The following is a 20,760-nucleotide window of genomic DNA, read 5'->3' as shown; positions in this document are numbered from 1 at the left end:
TGGCTCTATAAGGGGTTGCCTTTCTAAATAATGGCTAAGAAAGGCAACGTGATCCAATATAACAAAATCTACTGGGCACCGACTATGTGACTATGAACCGGGGATTGGGGAGAGAAAAGATAGATGAGAATTGACCTTGCCCTCAAAGAGCTTAGAATCTAATGACTAAGAACTTAGGTTTGGAATTGGAGAGCTTACAACCTAAAATGAAGGAGCAAAAAGATGAATTGGGTAAAATCAGGATAGTTTTGTGTTTTTCTTAAAGAATTTTAAAGCGGTGTTGCTTTCCCGTTTCTTCATCAGGGGTAAGTAATTTCCAGTCATCCCATCCATTAAACAAATATGTATTAAGAAAGCAAAACACAGGCCAAGAGCCTGCTGTGTGCATGGCTGGATGCACAATGAGGCCGTCCTCAGGAGACTTGAGCTCTGCTCCGTGAGAAAAGCATAAAACGGAGGGGACACCAAGGTCAGAGGGCAAGTGCCCAACCCTTGCCAGTGAGAGTCATCTTGAGTTCCACTTGAGGGGCTCAGAGTTGGGTCATCGAGGGTGGAAAGTTCTGGAAAAACCCTAATACCCCTGTTGCAACATTCTAGGAAAAATGGTCCGTCTACTGAATAAGGGTGAATCAGCCGGGGAAGGTTTGGGGCTATCAGCGCTGTCCCACGGCCACTTGTCCCCAGTCTTTGGTTCCCCAGTGAAGTTCCAGCTACCCTCTGGGGGCCGAGGGGAGGAGACGGTGAGCTCTGATCGGGAATTTCAATGAGACATATGCAAATGACCAGTGGGCTCTTCAGAGGAAGTTCTGAGAGGAGAGGGCTATGGGCAGCTCAGCGCCCATAACCCGCAAAGCAGAAGTGAGAGCCGTGCGATTTCCCAGTCCTCTCTCCCCGTCTCACCCAGCCCTGCCCCCGTGGTGTGGGCCTCCTTCCCTCTCAGAAATGAGACCTGTGACTTCTCCCCAGTTACCCAAGTCTGAGGAAATGTTTGTCTTGAAAGGAAACTAGACTTGTAAGCCTCTTCTCAGCCCCAGAATTGAGGAATAGATTTGGGGCACCCAGTGGGGCTGAGCAGGTGAAAGGAGGGGCAAAGGAGTAACCCCCCCCCCCACCTTGAGCACCTACCAAGTATCAGGCCAGGGATCCAGGGCCCTCTGCAGGGTGTCCGCACCCTCACTGGCAGTGAGTGGCTGGTGGGACCAGGACCTGACCTTCCCAGCCAAGTTCCCACACACTCTGGCCCCAGGGCCACTGCCCCCCCGGACAGTAAGCCCCCTCAAGACTGGGCAAATGCTATTTTTCAGGAAACTAGGACACCACTGGGAGTATTTCCGCTGCAGCTCTGGCCTTTGACACAGATGCACATCTGGAAAACGCAGCCTTCCTTCCCCACGGAGTTTTGAACGAGCAGTTCTGGATTCCCAGTAACTTCCACTTGTAATTAATTGTCAATTGATTACCCGTTCACTTACACGTGTCAGTGTGAGGGCGCTAGCCTCTCTGTCAGGAAGTCAACTGTCTATTGACGAGTGAGTCAAAGCATCCGGTGGGTTACTTATTCATGAGCCAGGGTGCCCATGTAGCTGGGTTTCCCTCACCTGTTCCAGCTTGCCCTGAAAGATGGAAGTAAAGGGCCCTGGGGAGAAAGTGCTTTCCTGACTCTTCCTGGGCCCATATTTGAACCACACTTTCTTCCCTCGCTCTCTCTCTCTCTCTCTCTCTCTCTCTCTCTGTCTCACACACGATTTCCATCCTAGGTCTGGTGGCTTTTGGCCTGACCTTTTACCCATATCCCACAGTGTTAACCCCGGCCAACCCAAGGTGTAAACACGAGATGGCAGCATAAAGCACTGGCAGTAAACTGTAGACCATATTCCTTTTCTTTTTTTTCAAGATGACTTTTATTTTACTTTATTTTCTGGCCACTCCACGCAGCATGTGGGATCTTAGTTCCCCGACCAGAGACTGAACCCGTGCCCCCTGCGTTGCAAGCGTGGAGTCTTAACCACTGGACCTCCAGGGAAGTCCTGTAGACCGTATTTCTTCTTCTGGGGAGTGAGGTGAGAGGAATTGGGGCGTGGCGATGTTTTATTTTTTATTAACATACAATTGATTTTTTATTTATTTTCATTGAGTTTAAGTATACATTTGGTACACGTGTTTTACTCACAGGTATTAGTGTGATAATTTGAAGGAAAAGCTGCGGGGCATAAACTGCAGGGGGAAAAAGTCTGGGGCTAAAAGTGGGTCATCTGAGGACCCAGAAGCTAAGACTCGAGGGGCAGAGGACATTCTGTGGGCCAGCTGGGCCTGGGCACTGGCCTCATTACTGAAGCAAGCCACTTAATCTCTTTAAACCTCCAATGCTTCATCTGAACACCAGGAGGACCGCTGTGTGGACCGCTGTGTGGATTCCCCCTCCCTTCTCCTAACGTGGTGCACACGGTGCTGGTGGGATGAAGACCACCTGGGGCTGGTTAGAAATGCAGCATCTCAGGGCCTCCGCATTTTGACAAGATCCAAGTGGCTTCTGCTGACAAAGTTTGATTAGTGCTTTGCTAAACATGACATATTTAAAACATCTAAAAAATTTAAAAAATAATAAAGCACCTAGCAGAGAATTTGGCAATGTTAGTTTCCCTCCTCTTCCCTTCCCTGAGTGTGCTCAGATGGGATTTAGGTTAGGTTAGATAATGAATGTGACTTGCAGTCTGATGGTGTCGCATATATTTTGTCTCCTTATAACCATGGTGTGGGATAGGCCACAAGTATTCTTATCTTGGTTCACAGATGGAAGAGCGTGGCCCTGATGAGTCCAGCAATGGGTCCTAAGGTTACAGAGTAGACCCAAGGGGACCAGGGCCACATGTGCAGATGCTCAAAGCTTCACCCACCAAGCCCAGGCTACCCATGGAAGTGGCCACTCCCTCTGGTGGGGGAAGGGATCCAGGGGCCAGCTGGAGCATATGCTCATCAGACGGGTTAGCTGGATAGGATGTAAAAAGATCCCAAGGGGCTGGAGTTTGGTGTCCTCAATGTGACAGTTTAACAACTTTCATTTAATGACCATTTGGGGGGCACCCATCCTTGTGCTGGGCACTGGGAATTCAACACTGAACCATATGGTCACGTGGGGTGATGGGCGAGAGTCAGGAAGGGAAGGCAAATGGGACACAGGGGGACACTGGCTGTGCCCAGGCAAGCACAGGGTGCTGGGAAGACCACCCCAGACCGAGAGATGGGAGCAGAGGGGCGGAGAGGCTCAGGCGCCAGCACCTGCGTGGTGGGCACTGGATGAGGGAGCACCGTGGCCACAAGGCTCTGGACATTCTCTCAGTGACCTGGCACCAGAGAATGTTCCCGGCCTAGGGAAGGACCTGGGTCTGGCCAAAATAGAGGAGGGAACTGGGCGCGGCCTGGGAGGAAGGTGGGGCGGTGGGGAGGGAGGGGAGCCCTGCCCCAGCGTGCCCTCTGTCCCGGGCGCGCACCCTGCCGGGAAGCCCTGGGGCCGCAGCTGCTCGGGCTGCCCGGCCCAGAATAGCCTCCCTTCCGGGCAGGGCTGCCCCGGCCCGCGGCGCCAGCGCCCGAAATAGGGCTCGGCCTGGAGGCCCGGGGGCGGCAGGCGGTGGGCGCGAGGGACCGCCCCAGCTCGGGGACGCGCCGGGGAACGGGCACCAGGGTGCGCGGCAGGGATCGGGGACCGGGGGCCGGGATGCCGGGCGCGGGCCAGCCGCTGGGTGGCGGGGCGGGGCGCTGACCTCACAGTCCGCGAGGAAGCCCGTCGTCGGGGGCCGGCCGCGCTGATGGAAGGGCTGAGGAATCCGCAGCTGGCGGCGCGATGGGGCATGTGCGTGTGTGTACACTTCCCCTTTAAACGTGGCCCGGAGAGTAGCGGTTGCCATGGGCACGCACCGGGAAGGGGGGTGGGGTGGGTGAAACCGAGGCGCGCCCGGACCGAGGTCCCGGTCCGGTCCTGGTCCGGGTCCTGGCGCGGGGCCCTGCCCGGGCAGGGGAGTCGGGAGATCCCGCCGGCGGGGGAAGGGTGGCAAGGACCCGCCTCCAGGGACACCCCAATCCGAGCCCGCCCCCCGCCCCCGCGGTGTCCCAGTCAGATGCAGTCTTGGACCAGGGTGACCTGAGGAGGCTCTGTGCCTGCCCTGCCCACCAAGAGGTGCGCCTCGCAGGGCGAGGTGGGGGACTAGCACAGGCTGCCCGCTGTTACCCTCCTTGGGCCCTGAGGCTGAGAGTTTAAAACGTGCCTGACCTCACTCTTTGCCCATGCAGCCACCACCCCTCACCGACCTCCACCCGCCCGCTAACCTCCTCAACCTCTCCCAGCCTCAGTTTCCTTATTTATTAACCAGCGATTAGTCATATCTACCATACAGGGTGGTTGTGATTAAAATAGAATAATTATGTAACGTGCCCTGTGCACTGTAGATGGGGTCCTCTTTCCCTTCTCCCGCCCTCCCTCCTCAATCAGGCCTGGGATCAGTTAGGTCCTCCTTGTCAACATCCCGTCCCCCAGGCCTGGAGCTTCGCGGGGATCAACACCCTTGCCAGGGCTCTCCCCACCTCCTTTCCCCTCAGGGTTACCTTGGAACCCTCCTTATACAAAAGGATGGTTCGACTTGCTGTCGGAACCTGCAGGAATCCCAGGCTGAGGTCCAGGAATATTAACAGAGGGCCCAGCCTGGCTGAAGTGAGTCAGCCTCTCCCGAACATTACTTGCTGCTTCGGCTGCCCTTTGCAGATTGGACCGGTTGGTTGCCAGGACTAAGTGGCCCCTGGAAATCGCTGGAAAAACCAGCATGTCCTGGGGGGGGGGGCGTTAAGAGCCAACCCCGGCATACCAGGCCGGTAAGGGGCTCCTGATACCCCTTTGTCTCCTCTCTGGGAACCGAGGCTCGGGGCCGGGGAGCAGTGGTACCCCCTGTAAGGAAGGGCGGGCCTGGCTTACTGTAACTGCCTGGCTAAAAGCCTGATTGTCCTGTGGTTGGGCAGGCCAGCCAGAGAGGGGCCCTGGTGTAGGGAGAGCTCATGCAGTGTGTGAAGTGGAGATAGGCATGACTGCTTTCCCAAGGAGAGTTACTAAACCAGGTGGGGCTGCCAAGAGGGCGCCATTTCTCCCCCCAAGCAGGTCAGGCCACTAGTTAAATGCCAGATTATTTGCAAGAAATAGTTGGTCCACGGCTCAGCCCCTTCCCAGGGGCATCAGAGCAGCCAGTGTTGACCCAGCACTCACTATGTCCTGGGCAACGTGGGTGTTCGCTCACTGATCTATGACAACAACCCTAGGAAGTGGGGACCGTTATTATCCCCATTGTAACAAATGGGGAGCAGATTCAGAGACCTGCCCTGGTCTCCTAACTTTGAGGAGGCGAACTGAACCGGGATGAAAACCCAGGCTCTTAATCCCCAGTCCGTCTGGCCTCCTGGGTGTGGGAACCAGTGTGGCCCGGAAGAGTAGTGGATGGCCCAGCGGACTGCCCAGGTGTCTGAACCCCTCCCCCCAGGCACGCTGTCTGCTGGGTACTCAGCTGACTTCCTGTCCCTGGAAGAGCAGCTGCGGGTATGCTGGGGTAGGGCGGTCCCCTTCCTGTAGTTCAGGTACAAGCATAACCCCATGCCTTCTTGGCATCCTCCCTCCCTCCTTTCCCAGGCTCTAGATGTCAGACAGAACTGGACGCCCCAGAAAGCCTCTCAGGGCCAGAGATTCGTCCGGAGTCTCCAGCTGTAGGTGAGGGGCCGAGGGGGCGGAGAGAAGGGGCTGCAGGCCCCGGTTGAGGGGAGGACCTGAGAACTCTCCTTTCAGCTCTAACAGACCGCCTGGAGCTTCCTTCATCATGCTTCCTCTCTGATGATGATGACGATGCAGGGATGAAAGATGCAGATGAAAGTCCCTTAACTTCATATCCCCAGCTCTCCGTAACCTGGTCGTCTGGAACATCTGAGGGGTGTAGGCTGCCGCGCTCCTGTGTCCACTTCACCATCAGATAACCCAGGGCTTTGCAAAGAGCTGGCCGTTGGGCATCCCCTGGACTCTTCCCTAGGTGACATTGCCAAGGAACGGTGGCACTGGCAGATTTCCCACGCCCGGCCCCGAGGCTTCACCTTCCCCTGTCTTTTGCACATGGAAGCTCAGAATAAGCTTTCTAGAGGATGCTCTTTCTTGTGTATAGCGTCACCTGAGGTTGCTAATACTGAAGCTCTTCACCAGAGAAACGTAGGAAGCATCCCTGCAGCTAAAAGAGGCAATGTCTGTAGAGGACCAGGGCATGCCAAGCAGGCTACAGACGCATGCTCCCTCCTCCCCAGGAGGCACTGCCCTCGGCTGTGCAGACTGCCTCTCAGGCCTGCCCTCGGCCAGGCCATCTGCTGGGCCCATCCCTGGGCGCCTCTGAAGCCTGTCCTTTGCTCAGGGTGTCTTGGATGGAGTATAAAGTGACCTTCCTCCTGTTCCTCTGCCCAAGAGCAAAGAAAGACACATTTGCTAGGCTCTTCCTGGAAAACGCAAGGAAAGAAAAAAAAAATGTTCTTCATTTTAGATCCTGCAGGACCAACCAGCAGTACAGGGTTGAATAGTATACCCCAAATTCATGTCCATGTGGAGTCTGTGCATGTGCCCTTATTTGGAAATAGGGTCTTTGCAGATGTAGTTAAAGATGAAGTCATACTAGATTTGTTTGGGCCCTAATCCAATGACTGGATACAAGAAGAGGGAGAGTTAGACATAGGCACACGGGGAAGACAGCCATGTGAAGACGGAGGCGAAAACTGGAGTGATGTGTCTATAAGCCAAGGAACACTAAGGATTGTTGGTGATCACCAAATGCTGGGGAGAGGCAGGGAAGGATCCTCCCCTAGAGACTTCAGGGGGCACATGGCCCTTGCTCATATCTTGATTTGGGACTTCTGTCCTCCAGGACGGTGAGAAAATCTGTTTCTGTTGTTTTAAACCCCCTAGTTTGTGGACCTTTCTTATAGCAGCCCCAGGAAACTCATACGAGCACCAAATGTCAAACAGAGGGCAGTTGTGGAAAACAAGAAGGAAATGCAGCAGGCACAGAAAGGAAAGGCTTGGATGAAACCAAGGAGGAGACAGGAAGGAACACTTCCTAAGCATCCTCCTCCCACCCGGGACAGGAAATGGTGGCCAAGCCTTGCCGGGCTCCACTTTCCTCATAGCGGGGGTGTGGGGGGTTGGATGGGGGTGAATGTGGGAGGTCATTTTGAATCTTGCTGGTCCCAGGGAGACCCTGCTAATAATACTAAACCTGTGACATGGTCTTGTCCCTACCTCATGACAATCCATGAAGTGGGTTTTGTTGAGATCCCTGTGTATAGATTAAGAACCACGGCTAGACTGTTAAGTACCCGCCTAAGGTCATTTGCCAGGAAGCAGTGATCTGGGACACACACCCAGCTTTCCTGCCACACAGTGGCGCTCTGCCCTCTGCCGGTCCGGGGCTCCTGTGCCCATGTCCGGTGTCTCGGAAGGGTTGGCACCTGCTGGCCATGGGCAGGGATGCTGCAGCCCAACTGCCTGGGTTTGGACCCAGCTCTGCTCCTGGTTAGCTGTGTGACCTTAGGCACGTCACGTTACATCCCTGTTCTGTAGTTCCCTCCACTATAAAAACGGGGACAATAATAGGAACTAACTCATGGAGTTGCTGGAGAATTAAATGCGTTCCTACCGTCCACGTGCTTAGAATAGTGCTTGACGCGTCAGAAGCAGGCCACGAAAGTATGTGAAATAAATAAAATATGTGGGTGAAGGTTCTTTCCCTGCAGGGTCGGGGCCAACAAGAGGGCCTATGGGATGGTGAACCTTTCTTTATTCTTACTCCACAGGCCAGGGGGAGACCAAGGCCAACAGCATTCTCAGGCAGTCCTTGTCTGTTTCCCACTGAACCCTCCAGAGACCAGCAGGGAGGGCCGCTGAGACCAGACAGCAGAGTCCTGGGCAGGCTGACTCAGTGGCTCGAATCCTCCCTCCAAGGCCAAGAACACCTGTGATCCTGGATCAGGACAGCTTTCTCCTCCCAGAGGAAAGCTCGGACCCCTGCCACCACCTCGCCGCTGAATCCTGGTCAGTGTTCTGCCAGTTAACTGTGTTGCTCACAGTGGGAAGCTAGACTGGGGTGATTCATCATCACGCATCACCCCATGGAAAGCTCATCTACAGCGCACGTCGGAGGGACGGTACTGGGCGTTGCGTTTACAGACGGAGCTCAAAATGTGCTGAGCGGCCTGTGCACGCAGCAACGTGCCCAACCCGGGCACATCCAGAAAGTCCTCCAGGCATCTCTGGCCATTTCTCCATCTTTTTCCCAGGGGCCTGCAGCCTCTACCGGTCTTCTGGCCCTTTTAATTGCTTCCTCTCCAGATGTCTCTCCTACCAGTGACAGAGTCCGGCCTGATGGTCCCAGGGCCTTATATATTCTGCCAGGGTTGAGGCCCCTCCCCTACCCCACTCAGGATGGACCAGCTCAGTCCTTACCCTGGTGTGGGCACAAGGTCTCTTGTTGCAGCTGGGCCCCTTGGCTGACCTTCTCAGCTCCTTCTCTAAGGCTGGAGAGGCCTGGCAGGATGCCTGCAGGCTCCTCCCCTCCACTCCAGGGCTCTGGCCAGAGCCTGGTCAGGGTCCTTGCTGAGTTTCCAGCCAACCCCTGGAGTGATGGCCTGAGGAGTCCAGTGGGGAAACCCCAGTGTGTAGGGCAGTATTCCATTGACTGTCCCCACCCCCTGATTGGGCAATGCCGGCTGGTCTCTGAATAGCTTCTGGGTGGCCTTCCCGCCAGACCCCCTTGCCTACTTTCACCAGGTGCCAAGGAACACTGAAAAGGGCAGCGAATGGCTAGGGGACCACGCTCAAAAGCCAGCCTGCCTCCCTCCCAAGCTGGCTCCTTTCCCTCCAGCCTCCTTTTCATAGAATTGTATTACAGAAGGGGATATAGAGGTCATCTCATCCCTCCCCTGGCTTCCAGAAGGAATAGTTTAGAGTGATATTGGGGTTCTCTGAGGCTTTACGCAAAACTCTGCACATTGGGTTGGCCAGAGGTCTCACTGGAGTTGCCTTGGCAATTCTGTGTCCATTGGGAACACGAGCCCTGAACGTCTGAGGCTCCCAGACGCTGGGAGATGGGATGACCCTGGCGTTCCCTGCAACCACTCAAAGTCTCTATGGATGGAATGGCAGCCCCAGGACTGTCCCCCAGGGCTGACTGGTCTCTGATGAGAGCCAGGTGTGGATCCAGCTGCCATTTGGGTCCCTTGGGGAGCTTTCACAGTAGCTGCTAAGTGGAGGTCCTGGATGGTGGGGACTCACACACACAGGTGCAGGTAGTGGTGGAAAGGGCAGGCGATCAGTGTTCTAAGTCTGCTCCTTCCACTAACCGTCTGTGTGACTTGAGGCACGCCTAAATCTCTTGACACCTTAGTTTGCTCATCTGGAAAACGCAACATATTTCATTTGAGCTGCCTCACTTACCTCTGAGTTATATAAGGAGGGAAGAGCGAGATAATATATTAGGATGTGTTCTGAAAAAAACAAAAGTGCTATTCATGCCAACACAATGTATTAAAAATAAAAGATGCCGGGGCTTCCCTGGTGGTGCAGTGGTTGAGAGTCCGCCTGCCGATGCAGGGGACACGGGTTCGTGCCCCGGTCTGGGAAGATCCCACATGCCGCGGAGTGGCTGGGCCCGTGAGCCATGGCCGCTGGGCCTGCGCGTCCGGAGCCTGTGCTCCGCAACGGGAGAGGCCACAACAGTGAGAGGCCCGCGTACCGCCAAAAAAAAAAAAAAAAAGAAAAGATGCCTATTTGCTTCCCGAAGTAAAAGTTGTAAACGATTTAAATCATATTTTAACGACTCCAGAAACCCCTTTACTTAAAGACATTTCTTTCTTTTGTACAGTCAGGGGTCAAGCATTTGGTGGGCTTCCACTGGGCGCCACCAACTCTGCCGGATTTTGTGATGAATGTAAAAAGCTGGAAGATCCAGTGCCTGGTGCAGAGTAGGCATTCAATAAGTTATCATCGAAGGAATGAATAAGAGAGTTCTTGCTTCAGAGAGTTCATAGTCCAGCCTGGAGGAAACTGGCAACCACCAATGAGAGGCAGAATTGGAAGAGGGAGAAGGGCTGTCTGGGCTGGTGGGATAACCCCAATGTGAAATGGGCTCACAGGTGAGCACAGGTGTGAAGCCTATGGTGGGCAGGTAAGGAGACCACCTTTATGGGAGGAAGTAAGTCTCCCAGTGTGGTGTGGAGTGGGTGGGCGAGTTGAAGACAATGAGCTTTCCTCTAGGGTGAGAGTCTGAATGTACTGGAAGCGGCTTAGAGGAAAGTGCCGCGGGAACCAGTGTGCATCCTACGGGGAAGGGCTGTGTGCGTGACGTGAGGATGAAACCAGTATGTTTAGAAGATGAGCCTGGCATGGAAGTGCCTGATGGGGACACACGGGAACCAGTGTGCATCCTACGGGGAAGGGCTGTGTGCGTGACGTGAGGATGAAACCAGTATGTTTAGAAGATGAGCCTGGCATGGAAGTGCCTGATGGGGATACACGGGAACCAGTGTGCATCCTACGGGGAAGGGCTGTGTGCGTGACGTGAGGATGAAACCAGTATGTTTAGAAGATGAGCCTGGCATGGAAGTGCCTGATGGGGACACACGGGAACCAGTGTGCATCCTACGAGGAAGGGCTGTGTGCGTGACGTGAGGATGAAACCAGTATGTTTAGAAGATGAGCCTGGCATGGAAGTGCCTGATGGGGACACACGGGAACCAGTGTGCATCCTACGGGGAAGGGCTGTGTGCGTGACGTGAGGATGAAACCAGTATGTTTAGAAGATGAGCCTGGCATGGAAGTGCCTGATGGGGACACACCAAACTTCTTGAAGTTCCCCAAAGCCTTCTTTTCCCTTTTTTGGCCATCTCCCTGTTTCTGATCAGTATGCCCCGCTGTCCCACGCCTGCCAAGGGAACACCTGCTGTTTCCCATCACCAGAGTCACCTCTTCTGGGAAACCACTGTAGGTCATTTCCTCCTGGGGCCCTCCAGATGTACCCTGTATACCATTTTATTTTTATACTCATTCCTTTTTAGGATACTTATTGGTTTTCACGTCTGGTTCCCCTTTCAGACTGTAAGTCTCTTGAAGTCTGAATGTCTCCTGGTTGGCAATGATCTCTCCAGCATTGGTCACTGTGCCCAGAACAGGGCTCCCACCTGCATTGATGTCACCTGGGGCACTGGGCAGGTAAGCATCAGGTACTAATAATGCACCCTAAAGCTCAGAAACGCTGCAGCCCCCATCACACAACTTCGTGGGATCCCCACCCACAAAGATCACACTGTGAATAGCGCCCCCTGTGGTTGTGTACACATCACATCAGCCTCCTGTTTTTTGTTTTTTGGGTTTTTTTGCGGTATGCAAGCCTCTCACTGTTGTGGGTAGGCTCTCCCATTGCGGAGCACAGGCTCTGGACGCGCAGGCTCAGCGGCCATGGCTCACGGGCCCAGCCGCTCCGAACCATGTGGGATCTTCCCGGACCGGGGCACGAACCCGTGTCCCCTGCATCCTCAGTCGGACTGTCAACCACTGCGCCACCAGGGAAGCCCCCCTCGTGGGTTTTACGTTTCATGTCTATACCTTCATCATCCTATACATTATGGATACCAAATAGCATTTTCTGTATGAAAAGAAGATTTGGGGGAGGTGAGGTGAAAGAGAGGAAACATTTTATTGTGTAATGTAAATAACGAACTTGCATCGTTTGTTTCTTCTTTTAAGTCTAGGTTTTCCACCTTTCTCTAAGGCTGGGCCTGATTATTACAACGAATAGCAGCTGTGATCGTATTTACGAGGAGAGCGCGCAGTTTTAGTATTCAGAGCCCTGGCTTCAGATGAGAGCCGGGGGCCTCTGATTCTCTCTGCAATGCAGCCTTCCAGGCCACTGCTGTTGCTTAAGGCTGTGCTGCAATCCGGAGCACTCAGGAGTGGGAAGTCCAGAGTTCTCCCCACTTCTGGGAACAGCCCTCCATCCCCCTCCCCGCGCCAGCTTCCACAGGCAGTCCTCATGACAGTGGGTCAGGCTAACCCGGGGTTTCACAAATGCCTGGCCTGTTCCCAGCACAGCACAGCTGGGAGGGCTCAGCACTGGGGGAAGGAGCACCGTCCTCCTCCCCCTGCCATCCTCAGGCTGGGGCCCAGGGGCTGGAGCCCAGCAGAGGGAAGGGCTGCACTTGTCTGCACTTGCCCCAGTGCGGGCAGTGATCCTGGGCCTTCCCTGCCTGCTAATTTCCCAGCTCTGGCTTAGTCAAGTTTCAAGGAGGATATTCCCTTTCCCGGGAAGTGAGGAGGATCCAGGCTTGTCTTCCCCAAAGGAAGCGAGTGGTCTCAGAGTCACCTGAGGAGGTGTTGCGTATTGAGATTCCCCACTCTCCTTGGGGCTTCTGATTCAGAAAAGCTGAGCTTGGAGTCCGGGAATCTGCAATTTCATCCACTCCCTGGGGACTAGTCGCAGGTGGTTCTTTGGCTTTCATGAGCCTTGGGAGGGAGGCAGCTCTGGGAGGTGAGAAGGGTTGAGCCAAAAAAAGCCCTGTTTTCTCAGGTAGGACCTCCGGCTCTCTCTAATGAGCTCCATGACCCTGGAATAACTGCCCTTGCAATCCAAGTCTCACTTTCACTATCACTGAAATGGATGTGTGACCCGAGGGAAGGGTGATCAAATGTCCTGGACATTCAGGGCTACTAACCCAGGACAAGCTGGTCACCGTACCTGAGGATGAGACAGGACTGTGGATGTTCGAGGTACTGGAAATGTGACTTAAAGATGAGTCTTTGCGGCACAAATATCAGACTGTTTATTTTATTTACATTTTAACTAGTGTCTGTCACTTCCACTAAATCTCTGGAGAGCAGGAGTAGCAGGGCCTTGTCTTGTTCACACTCAATCCCCTGACACACAGGATGTGTTAATGGGTACTCGCTGAGTGAATGAATGAATGAGTGAATGAGTGACTGACAGGCAGGGGCTGGGGGGCTCCAAGGACAGTGGTCTGGGGGGGAGGGGCTGCCGGCCTGGAGGGGGATCTCGGCTCCCCTGGGAAAACTTGATCCACTCATGGCCGACAAAGAGTCAGGGTTTTCTGAGCAGCCTCCCCTCGGAGGGGTCAGTGACCCCCAGGGACGAAGGACTGCCTCCCTCCCTCCCTCCCTCTCTCCTTCCAGGAGCCCCGGGCGCGCCGGTCCATCCTCTCTCCTCCCTCTCCCGCCCCCCACCCCAGGGAGGTGCGCCTGGCAGCCTCCCGGCCGAATTTCCTGGCACTGGTCTGAGAATAAACAGCACTCTGCGCCTGTAATTCCGTTGCCACGGCGACCGCTCCGCGGGCGGCGGGGGCGTGTCGGGGGCGTGTCGGGGGCGTGGGCTGTCCTCCGCGCTCACTCGGCTGGGCAGCTGCGGCGGCGGCGGCGGCGCGGGCCCGGGAGATGCCACCCGCCAGGCTCCGCGCGTACATTCTTCGCATAGCTCCGTCAGGGCTCCCGCGGTGTCCGGGAAGTGACTCTTCCTGGCAGAGGCAGGCCTCCAGAACGACGCGCCCGCCTGCCCGCTCGCCCGGTGGCCGCCGGATCCGGAGGGGGCGGGACGCGGCGCGGGAAGGTGCGCCCGGGACCGGGTTCTTCCCACCTCGGCCTCGGTCTTCCCGGTCCGCCCCTGTGCACATTGTCCCCCACCCCGCAGGCTTCTGTCTCTGCTTAGACTCCCTCTGTGGCTATCTGACTCTGCCCTCTCTCTCTCTCTCTGCCTGGTACTCCGGCGGTGCCCCCTCCCAAACATCCTTAGACTAGGACACACGTGCCCGCTTACTTTCCATCTCCAGCTCCCCTGTCTGTGGCCTCCTTCCTTCCCTCCCCCAGAGCAAGCCTCAGAGTTCCCGTTCCTGGCTCTAACTCATCAGGAGGCCTGCCCAAAGACAGCACCACCGGGGAGAGGATAAGGACCTCTTGGGGGTGGATTCCTACAGCGCTTGAAGCACGGTAATAGGGCCCACGGTCTGGGGAGCTCCATCTCCTCCCTTTCTGTTGGCCAGGGACCCCCAGCTGGGCTTAACCCCCTGTGCTTAACCCCCTTTGAGGCTCAAGCCGCAAAGAATTTTCCCTATGCCCTGCAGGATGCTTCTTAGCAAGTCTGGGAACCAGGTGCACCCCTCCTCTGGCGGCCAGGACAGAGGGTTGCCCACAAAGTCCTCTGGAGGAGCGGTGTCTGCCTCTGAAAGGACTGAGAAGTACAGAAAGACTTCTGCAACACGGGTTGCTATGAGGAGGGAAAACAGGGAGAAGTGCTGGTGAGCAGACCAGTCTGAGAGATTCTTGTCCTGATGTTGCCGTTAGCTGGCTGTGTGAAGTCCAGTAAGTTGCTTTCCTTCTCTGGGAGTCACTTTGACTTGTCTGCAAACCAGAAGGTTGGTCCGGTCTGTGGTCTGAAAATGGAGAGACCTATGGGAAGGAAGAAGGGTGGGGTGGGCAGCGAGGGAAAGGAGTCAGGGGTCTTCTGCCTCTGAGTTCCACCTCCAAGGGGTAGGGAGAGCCACTTCCCCCCTGCAGCCCCTTCCGTTAGCACCCTCTAAACTCTGGACATCCTGGCTAAACAGCTGCCTTCTGGGCCTAGGACGGGGCCTTCGTGTGCTCTGGGTTCCAAGGTTCCATCGAGGCTGTCAGGCCAGCAGATGGTGGGGTGGGGAAGAGCCTACCAAAAGTCTCCCGGGCTCTCGTCCTCCTGCGAGGCGCTGGGGAGCCAGGCCCTACTGGGTCCCCTCACCTGACCTTGTGCTCTGGGAAGGTGACCTTGCCTGGGTCTACATTCCCAGTTCCAGAGGTGGTAGTCTCTCTGGTGTGCTTCCTAACGTGCTCTGTCTACTCAGTGGTCCCATGCCTGGCCTCGCCCTTTCTCGTCACTTTAGGTTATTTTCCCCAAAAGTCCAGGAAATGGGAAAGAAAAACGACTTTGTTTATTTACTCTCAGTTGCCTTTTGGACACTGATTCCTGAGCAGCTTATCGGGGGCCAGGAAGAGGGCTGTGGCATTTGTTTCAGGCATCTGAGGCAGAGGAGGGGATGGGGCCCCTGACTTGGGGAGAACACTGATCCAGCTGTCAGGCTTGGGGCCTTGGGGGAGAAGAAGCATGGAAGGAAAATGTCACAGAGCAGCACTTTTAGTTTGCCTTTTTAGCAGAACCCTAGTGCTGAGTGTGGGGGTGGGGGTGGGGGGCGGTTACCAACCTCTTGACTTTGCAGGGGGGACCCACCTAGGGGCAACCCCGGGCATATTCTTTGTGCTTACTTAAGGGAGGCAGAGAGAGTTCCTGGGCTTTGGAAAAATCAAAGGCTCCCGGATTCCTAACCTGTGTCTTTCCCACATTCCCAAGAGGTGTGTCCTCGGGCAGGTTGCCTAACCTCCGTGAACCTGAGATGCTGCCCCCAGTCAGCCAACAAATATTTACCGAGCACCGTTCTAGGCATCAGAAGTGACCCGTCCAAGTCCCCGCTCCCATGGAGCACACAGCTCGGCCTGAGAATATGCGGTGATAACACCAGCCTCCTGGGGGTGGCTGGGAAGGTGACCACCGACCCAGGTGGTCTCTGAGTGCCCAGAGGGTGCGAGTGGCTGAAAATAGGTGAATAGATGGCTGCTCTTATTGGGAGGTATGTGGCCCCATCCACTTCTCAGGCTGGGGCTCCTACCCCTGGGGAGGGCCCCACTTAGTGCAGGGTTTGCATCGGGACTCCCCCTCCCCCCACCTCCCATGGACCCGGCTGTGCTGAGGTCACGGGTCGCCTCCAGGACCCCATAGTCTGGGCTCTCTCGGAACACCTCCCTGACGAGGAGCCCAGCGCCTCTAATAGCTTGAAGCCTCTAAAAGCTTTGACCACAGCTCAGTTCATACTCCCTGCAAGCCCTTTGAAGCGCTTCCTTCGAACTTGCTTTGCATATTCTGGTCAGATCTGAATCAGACTAGCAGGAATTACCCCTCTCGGTACAGTCTAGGTGGCTGCCTTAGCTTGTCAGTGACGTGAAGCCGAGTTTGATTCCATCACAGGGAGCGCCAGGGCAGCAAGGCGGTAGAGCCGCCGCCCTCTGATGTAGGGTGTAGGTGTGGGTGAAAGAGCAAGTAAGGCAGAAGGGGCGGGGGAGAAAGGCTCAAGTCAGGTTGTTCATTAAAAAATAGTGCTCTTTATTATAAATTACTGAAATGTTTCTGTTTTGAATATAAATATAAATATGTGCAAAGTCTGACTTGGGTTGTTGGTATTTTGGTAAGTTCTTCAAGCATCTCCTGTCAGCCTCGAAGGCCTGGGTGGGGGAGGGGAGGACTGGAGGTGGAATCTTTATAAAAGACAGAGTGATTGAGGCAGATTGTAAACATTATTAAAAAACAAAAACGAAACCCAAACAAAATAACAGGAAAAAAAAAACAAAAAAACACCCCAACACACAGCTGCCCCACCCAGCCCAATACCTGACACAGAAAACTTTGTGTTTAGTTTTCCCCAAAAAAGAACAGTTCCAGGTAATTCCATCCCCGCTACATTACTGTAAGTTTTCACTGATCAGTGCTATTGCAGAGCGGGAGCAGCTGGGTGGCAGGGCCTCTCGATGACTTCCTGCCTGTGCCAGTCCCCCAGGGTGAGGAGGGAGGGCTGTGCAGGGTCTGGGGAGCTGTGGAGCTTGGTGGCTCTGCTCTGGCCAGAGCCCAGGCACCACTGGCCAGCCAGTACCCACTGGGCTGGCATTCTTCCTGCGCTCAGGTGGAAGGCATGGATCTCTGCCCCCCCCCATGCATCTCTGACCTCCCCCGCCGAATGGTGTGTGGCCGGTGTACGCCCCTCTGAGAATCTCTTGGCCTCTGCCTGGATTGGCTGGGTGTGTGGCTTCTTGTGTGCCAGTCCCTATCCATGGGACAGGGAGCATTTAAGGCAAATCTCCTAGCCAGATATAGTCAGGAGGCACAAAGTAGAATCCCCCATCTTCTCTGTCCAGGATCTGGGCTCAAAGGTGGCTCATCTCCTCCATCTCCTCCAGCCCCATCCCCCAGGTGCCGAAAGGTATAGCATGGGTGGGGAAAGAAGAATTGACCAGCCGTCCATCCTCTTCCAGATGCCACTCCCCCCTTAAAACAGGGGAAGGGCCCTGGGCTCTCTGGCATTAGATGCACTCTAGGACCTGTGTTTCTGGTGGCTGTCCGAAAGGGGAGGAAGAGGGGGAGCGGAAAGGTCCCCTTCAGGCCACCCCTTGCCCTTCTCCCCTGTGTCAGAGGTGGAGCAGGCAGCCACCCTCCTCACCTGGGCTGGGCGATGGGGGTGACCATTTCCTTGGCCAGCCGGTAGCCCTGGGCCCCTGAGGCGCCCTCTCTCTCATCCACCCTTTTCCAGGCCCGCGACCTGCTCAGATTTAAAGCTCTGTTTAAAACCAAATCAAAGAGCAAACAAGTTCCGTTGGAAAGTTCGAAGATTCCCCGGCAGTTCTCACCAGTTCAGCACGCCCGCAGTGTCCCCCGTTTGGAAGCGCAGGGGGGTCGAGAAAGCGGGACAGGAGAGAGAATCCACTGAGGTCGTTGCTGTGGTCCCCCTGGGCCCGCCGGCTCCTCCGGAGAAACTGGCGTGGGGGAGGGGCGCTCAGGTGGCTCTCCCCCTCTCCTCAAACACATTCCAGGTACCGCCCGCCCAGTTCTGCAGGGGGAGGACCGGAGGGAGGGGCCTGTCCGCCCCCTAGCTCACCCAGAGCTGCAGGACTCTCACGGCTGGATTCTTGTGCTTATGCCATGTGCCATGGAGGAGAGGGGACCCGGGCCCCTAGCCCCTACCCCTGCCCTTTGCTCTCTAAAGGGGGGCATCGTACTGGTCCAGGAACTCCCGAATGGGCCCAGGCAGCTGGGTGACTTTCTCATAGGAGTCCAGGTGGCCGTTAACGGTCTTCCGACAGAGATGTTGGAGAGTGGCCACGTTGGAGGAGAGGGGCCGGCTCAACACCAGAGGGATCTTCTCGCCCCCCGAGTAGATGTAATAGGCTCTCCTGGGGGGGCTCCCCGGGAGCGGCTGGGCCGACGGCTGCTCGGGCACCTCGGAGGAGGGCGAGGAGGAGGGTTCAGTTGGGGGCGAGGAGGAGGGTTCAGCTGGGGGCGAGGAGAAGGAGGGGGCGCCGGAGGGCGGCATGTAGTGATGCACCAGCTTGAGCACGCAGTCAAAGCGGGGCACTGGCTGCGTGCTCCGAGGATCGCTCTGCAGCGAGAAGCTGCCCCCCTCGCACTGGATGCGCAGGTTCTTGGTCCCCGACTGCGTCTTGACGCTGAGCGTGAAGAAGTGGCGCTGATCCGAGCTGTCGCGTATGAGGAAGGTGCCGGCGGGCTCGGCGCTGAGCAGTAGGTTCGCCTCGCCGCCCGTCACGGCGCTCCAGTAGAAGCCGCTCTCCTGCAGCTTGCGCACTGCGTTCACCACCAGCTGGTACTCGCTCTTGGAGCTGAAGGTCTTGAGGCGCAGGCTGGTGTCCAGGGGGCGGCTCATCCCGGCGGCGGGAAACTTGCTGTGGGTGACCATGGCGCACGGAGCCAGCGTGGATCTGCGCGGCGGCGGCTGCAGCTGCTCGGCGGCCTCCGCACAGCGGCCGCTACCGCATCCCGGGGAGCTGCGGGGAGGAAGGCGCGCGCCGCGTTAGTACCCGGAACCCTCCAGCGCGCCCGGCCCACCCCGGCTCCCCTCCCTCCGCCGAGCGGCCGGGACACCAGCTGCCCCGGAGGCGCTCGCCTGGGCCCTCGTTCCGACCCAGACACCCCCACGGAGCCCGCCCAGCCCCCGCCTCCAGGCAGCCCTTTCCCCAGCGCGCACTGGGAAGGCGCCGAGTGGGAAACTCGGGCGCGGAAGTTGGGTCTCCAGGAGCGTGGCCGGGGTGGGGAGCGGGAGAAGGGCCCCCGGGACGCTCTGGACGCCGCTCAGTCCGGTGGCCCCGGGCGGCAGGGACGGAGAAAGAAATCCGAGGCATGGGGGTAGGGAGGGGACACGAGAAGCCCGAGGGCCCCAGCCTGGGTATTCCGGGAACCTGGGATCTCCGGCTTCCATCCGCTCTGCCCCCTATCTCGTCCCCTCCCTGCCGGGAATGACCCGGGAAGGGGAGGGGAAACCGGGAAAAGCTCCCGGGACTAGTGAACCGACCCCCCCTCCACGCCGCGCCCCTCCTTCCTACCTGGTCCCAAACCGAAGTCTCTGGCCTTGGGGCTGCCCCTCCTACGGTCCCCAAGGCGCGGCGGCGGCGCGGTGGCCAGCGGTGGCCCGCGCTGCGCCCAGATGTTGGCGGTCGTGAAGTCCACAAAGGGCCCTCGCGCGCGCGTCCCTCGGGCTTCGCCGGGACGCCCGCCCTGCCCCCTGCGCGCCCCCGGGCTGGTCGGGCGGGGGCGAGGCGAGGGATCGCGGCGGGAGCTGGGCCGGGCGGGCGGCGTGCGGGGCCGGAGTCGCGGCGGCGGCGGCGGCGGCGACGGCGGCGCGGGGAGTCCGAGTCGGAGCCGGCGCTGAGGCCGCGCTCGCGGGTATATACGCGGCCGCGGCGCCCCGCCCCCCGATTCCTGGAACTGCGCGGCCGGCCTTCTTGTAATGTTTAGTCACTACTCGCAGCAATGAAAGGCTGTGCGCGGATGGGAGGGAGGGGCCGCGGGCGACCGAGGGCGGGCCGCGAGCAGGGCCAGAGACCCGCAGAGACGCGCGCAGAGACAAAGCGCAACGCGAGGCAGCCGGGGCGGCCGGCGGGCTAGGCGCCAGCCCCGGCGGCGCGTTCCTGGCAGCGGCCCCTCCCCCGCGCGCGCTCCGCCCCCAACTTCTCATTCACACTTTCCCCCTCCCTTCTAAGAAGGCCAGTTTCTGGCAGAGGCGGGGGCGCCGCTCCCAGAGCGCGGGCAGTTCCAGGAGGCCGAGCGGGAGAGGCTCCCGGCTCCCCTTCCCTTTTCTCGGACCTCGTGGGGAGACACCCTCGCCCTCCCGCGCCCGCCCGAGATCCCGATCGCGGCCCCAGGAGGCCCATGCCTGCCTCAGGGGAACGGGGGACACCCCAAGGCCGGGCCGCGAAACTGGGACCGGACCTGGGAGCCCTGGGGGGTGGGGACGCCCGACAGTCACCTGTGGGCATGTCCCCGAGGTGAAGCCGGGAGTCCTAAGGGTGGAGGGGACGCAGCCTGAGTGGCTGCTGTCCGGCCTCAGCCCATCGGCCCACCGATAGGTTCTTTGCCGATGCAACACGGGTGCCGCCTCCCACCACCAAAAAAACACAAACGCAAACAACAACCGCTTTCGCACTTCTGGGTCTCCAAACCTGCGAGGTGAGGTGTGGGTCCGGCCAGGTGCTCTTAACGCGGCGGGACTGGCCCGAGGGCGAGCGATGGCCCCACCCCGCGCCCCGCGTCCGCTAGAGGGCGCCCTGGGGTCTGCTAGTTGGAGCGGAGTTTGGTGCTGCTCTCCCCCCCACCCCCAAGCCCTGGAACGGGAACCCGAAGGGGCGGTGGGGAGGCTGGCTCAGGAGCTGGGGCGGGAGGGACCTTCTCGGGGGACCGAGGAGAATTCACATCACAGTCTGGAGTTAGACCTGGGAATAAAAGTCTAGCAGTGGAGGATTTCCGGAAAGCAGTTTTCACTTCAGCCCGCTTCCAGATAGCCCGGGACAGCCTAGAATGTGCGCCCCCTCTGAGTGTCGGGGCCCGGTCTCTCCCCGGGGGT

General features: G+C 57.6%; 1 protein-coding gene and 1 pseudogene across 1 annotated transcript; one reads left to right on the top strand and one right to left on the bottom strand.

Moving 5' to 3' along the window:
• Positions 1 to 9,609, top strand: part of LOC137212919 (transcription initiation factor TFIID subunit 13 pseudogene) — a 72,518-nt pseudogene extending 62,909 nt beyond the window's left edge.
• Positions 9,610 to 16,217: 6,608 nt separating this feature from the next.
• Positions 16,218 to 19,500, bottom strand: SOCS3 (suppressor of cytokine signaling 3). Its single transcript, XM_067717073.1, has 2 exons — positions 19,244 to 19,500; positions 16,218 to 18,688 (listed from the first exon to the last, which is right to left on the bottom strand). Exon 2 carries the CDS (start codon positions 18,598 to 18,600, stop codon positions 17,887 to 17,889), a length of 714 nt encoding a protein of 237 aa, XP_067573174.1. The 5' UTR covers positions 18,601 to 18,688; positions 19,244 to 19,500; the 3' UTR covers positions 16,218 to 17,886.
• Between the last annotated feature and the right edge of the window lie 1,260 nt (positions 19,501 to 20,760).

Source organism: Pseudorca crassidens, chromosome 19 (assembly GCF_039906515.1).
Source record: "Pseudorca crassidens isolate mPseCra1 chromosome 19, mPseCra1.hap1, whole genome shotgun sequence".
NCBI lineage: Eukaryota > Metazoa > Chordata > Mammalia > Artiodactyla > Delphinidae > Pseudorca > Pseudorca crassidens.
The sequence above is the reverse complement of the archived record's forward strand: the minus strand, read 5'-3'. Positions and strand labels throughout refer to the sequence as shown.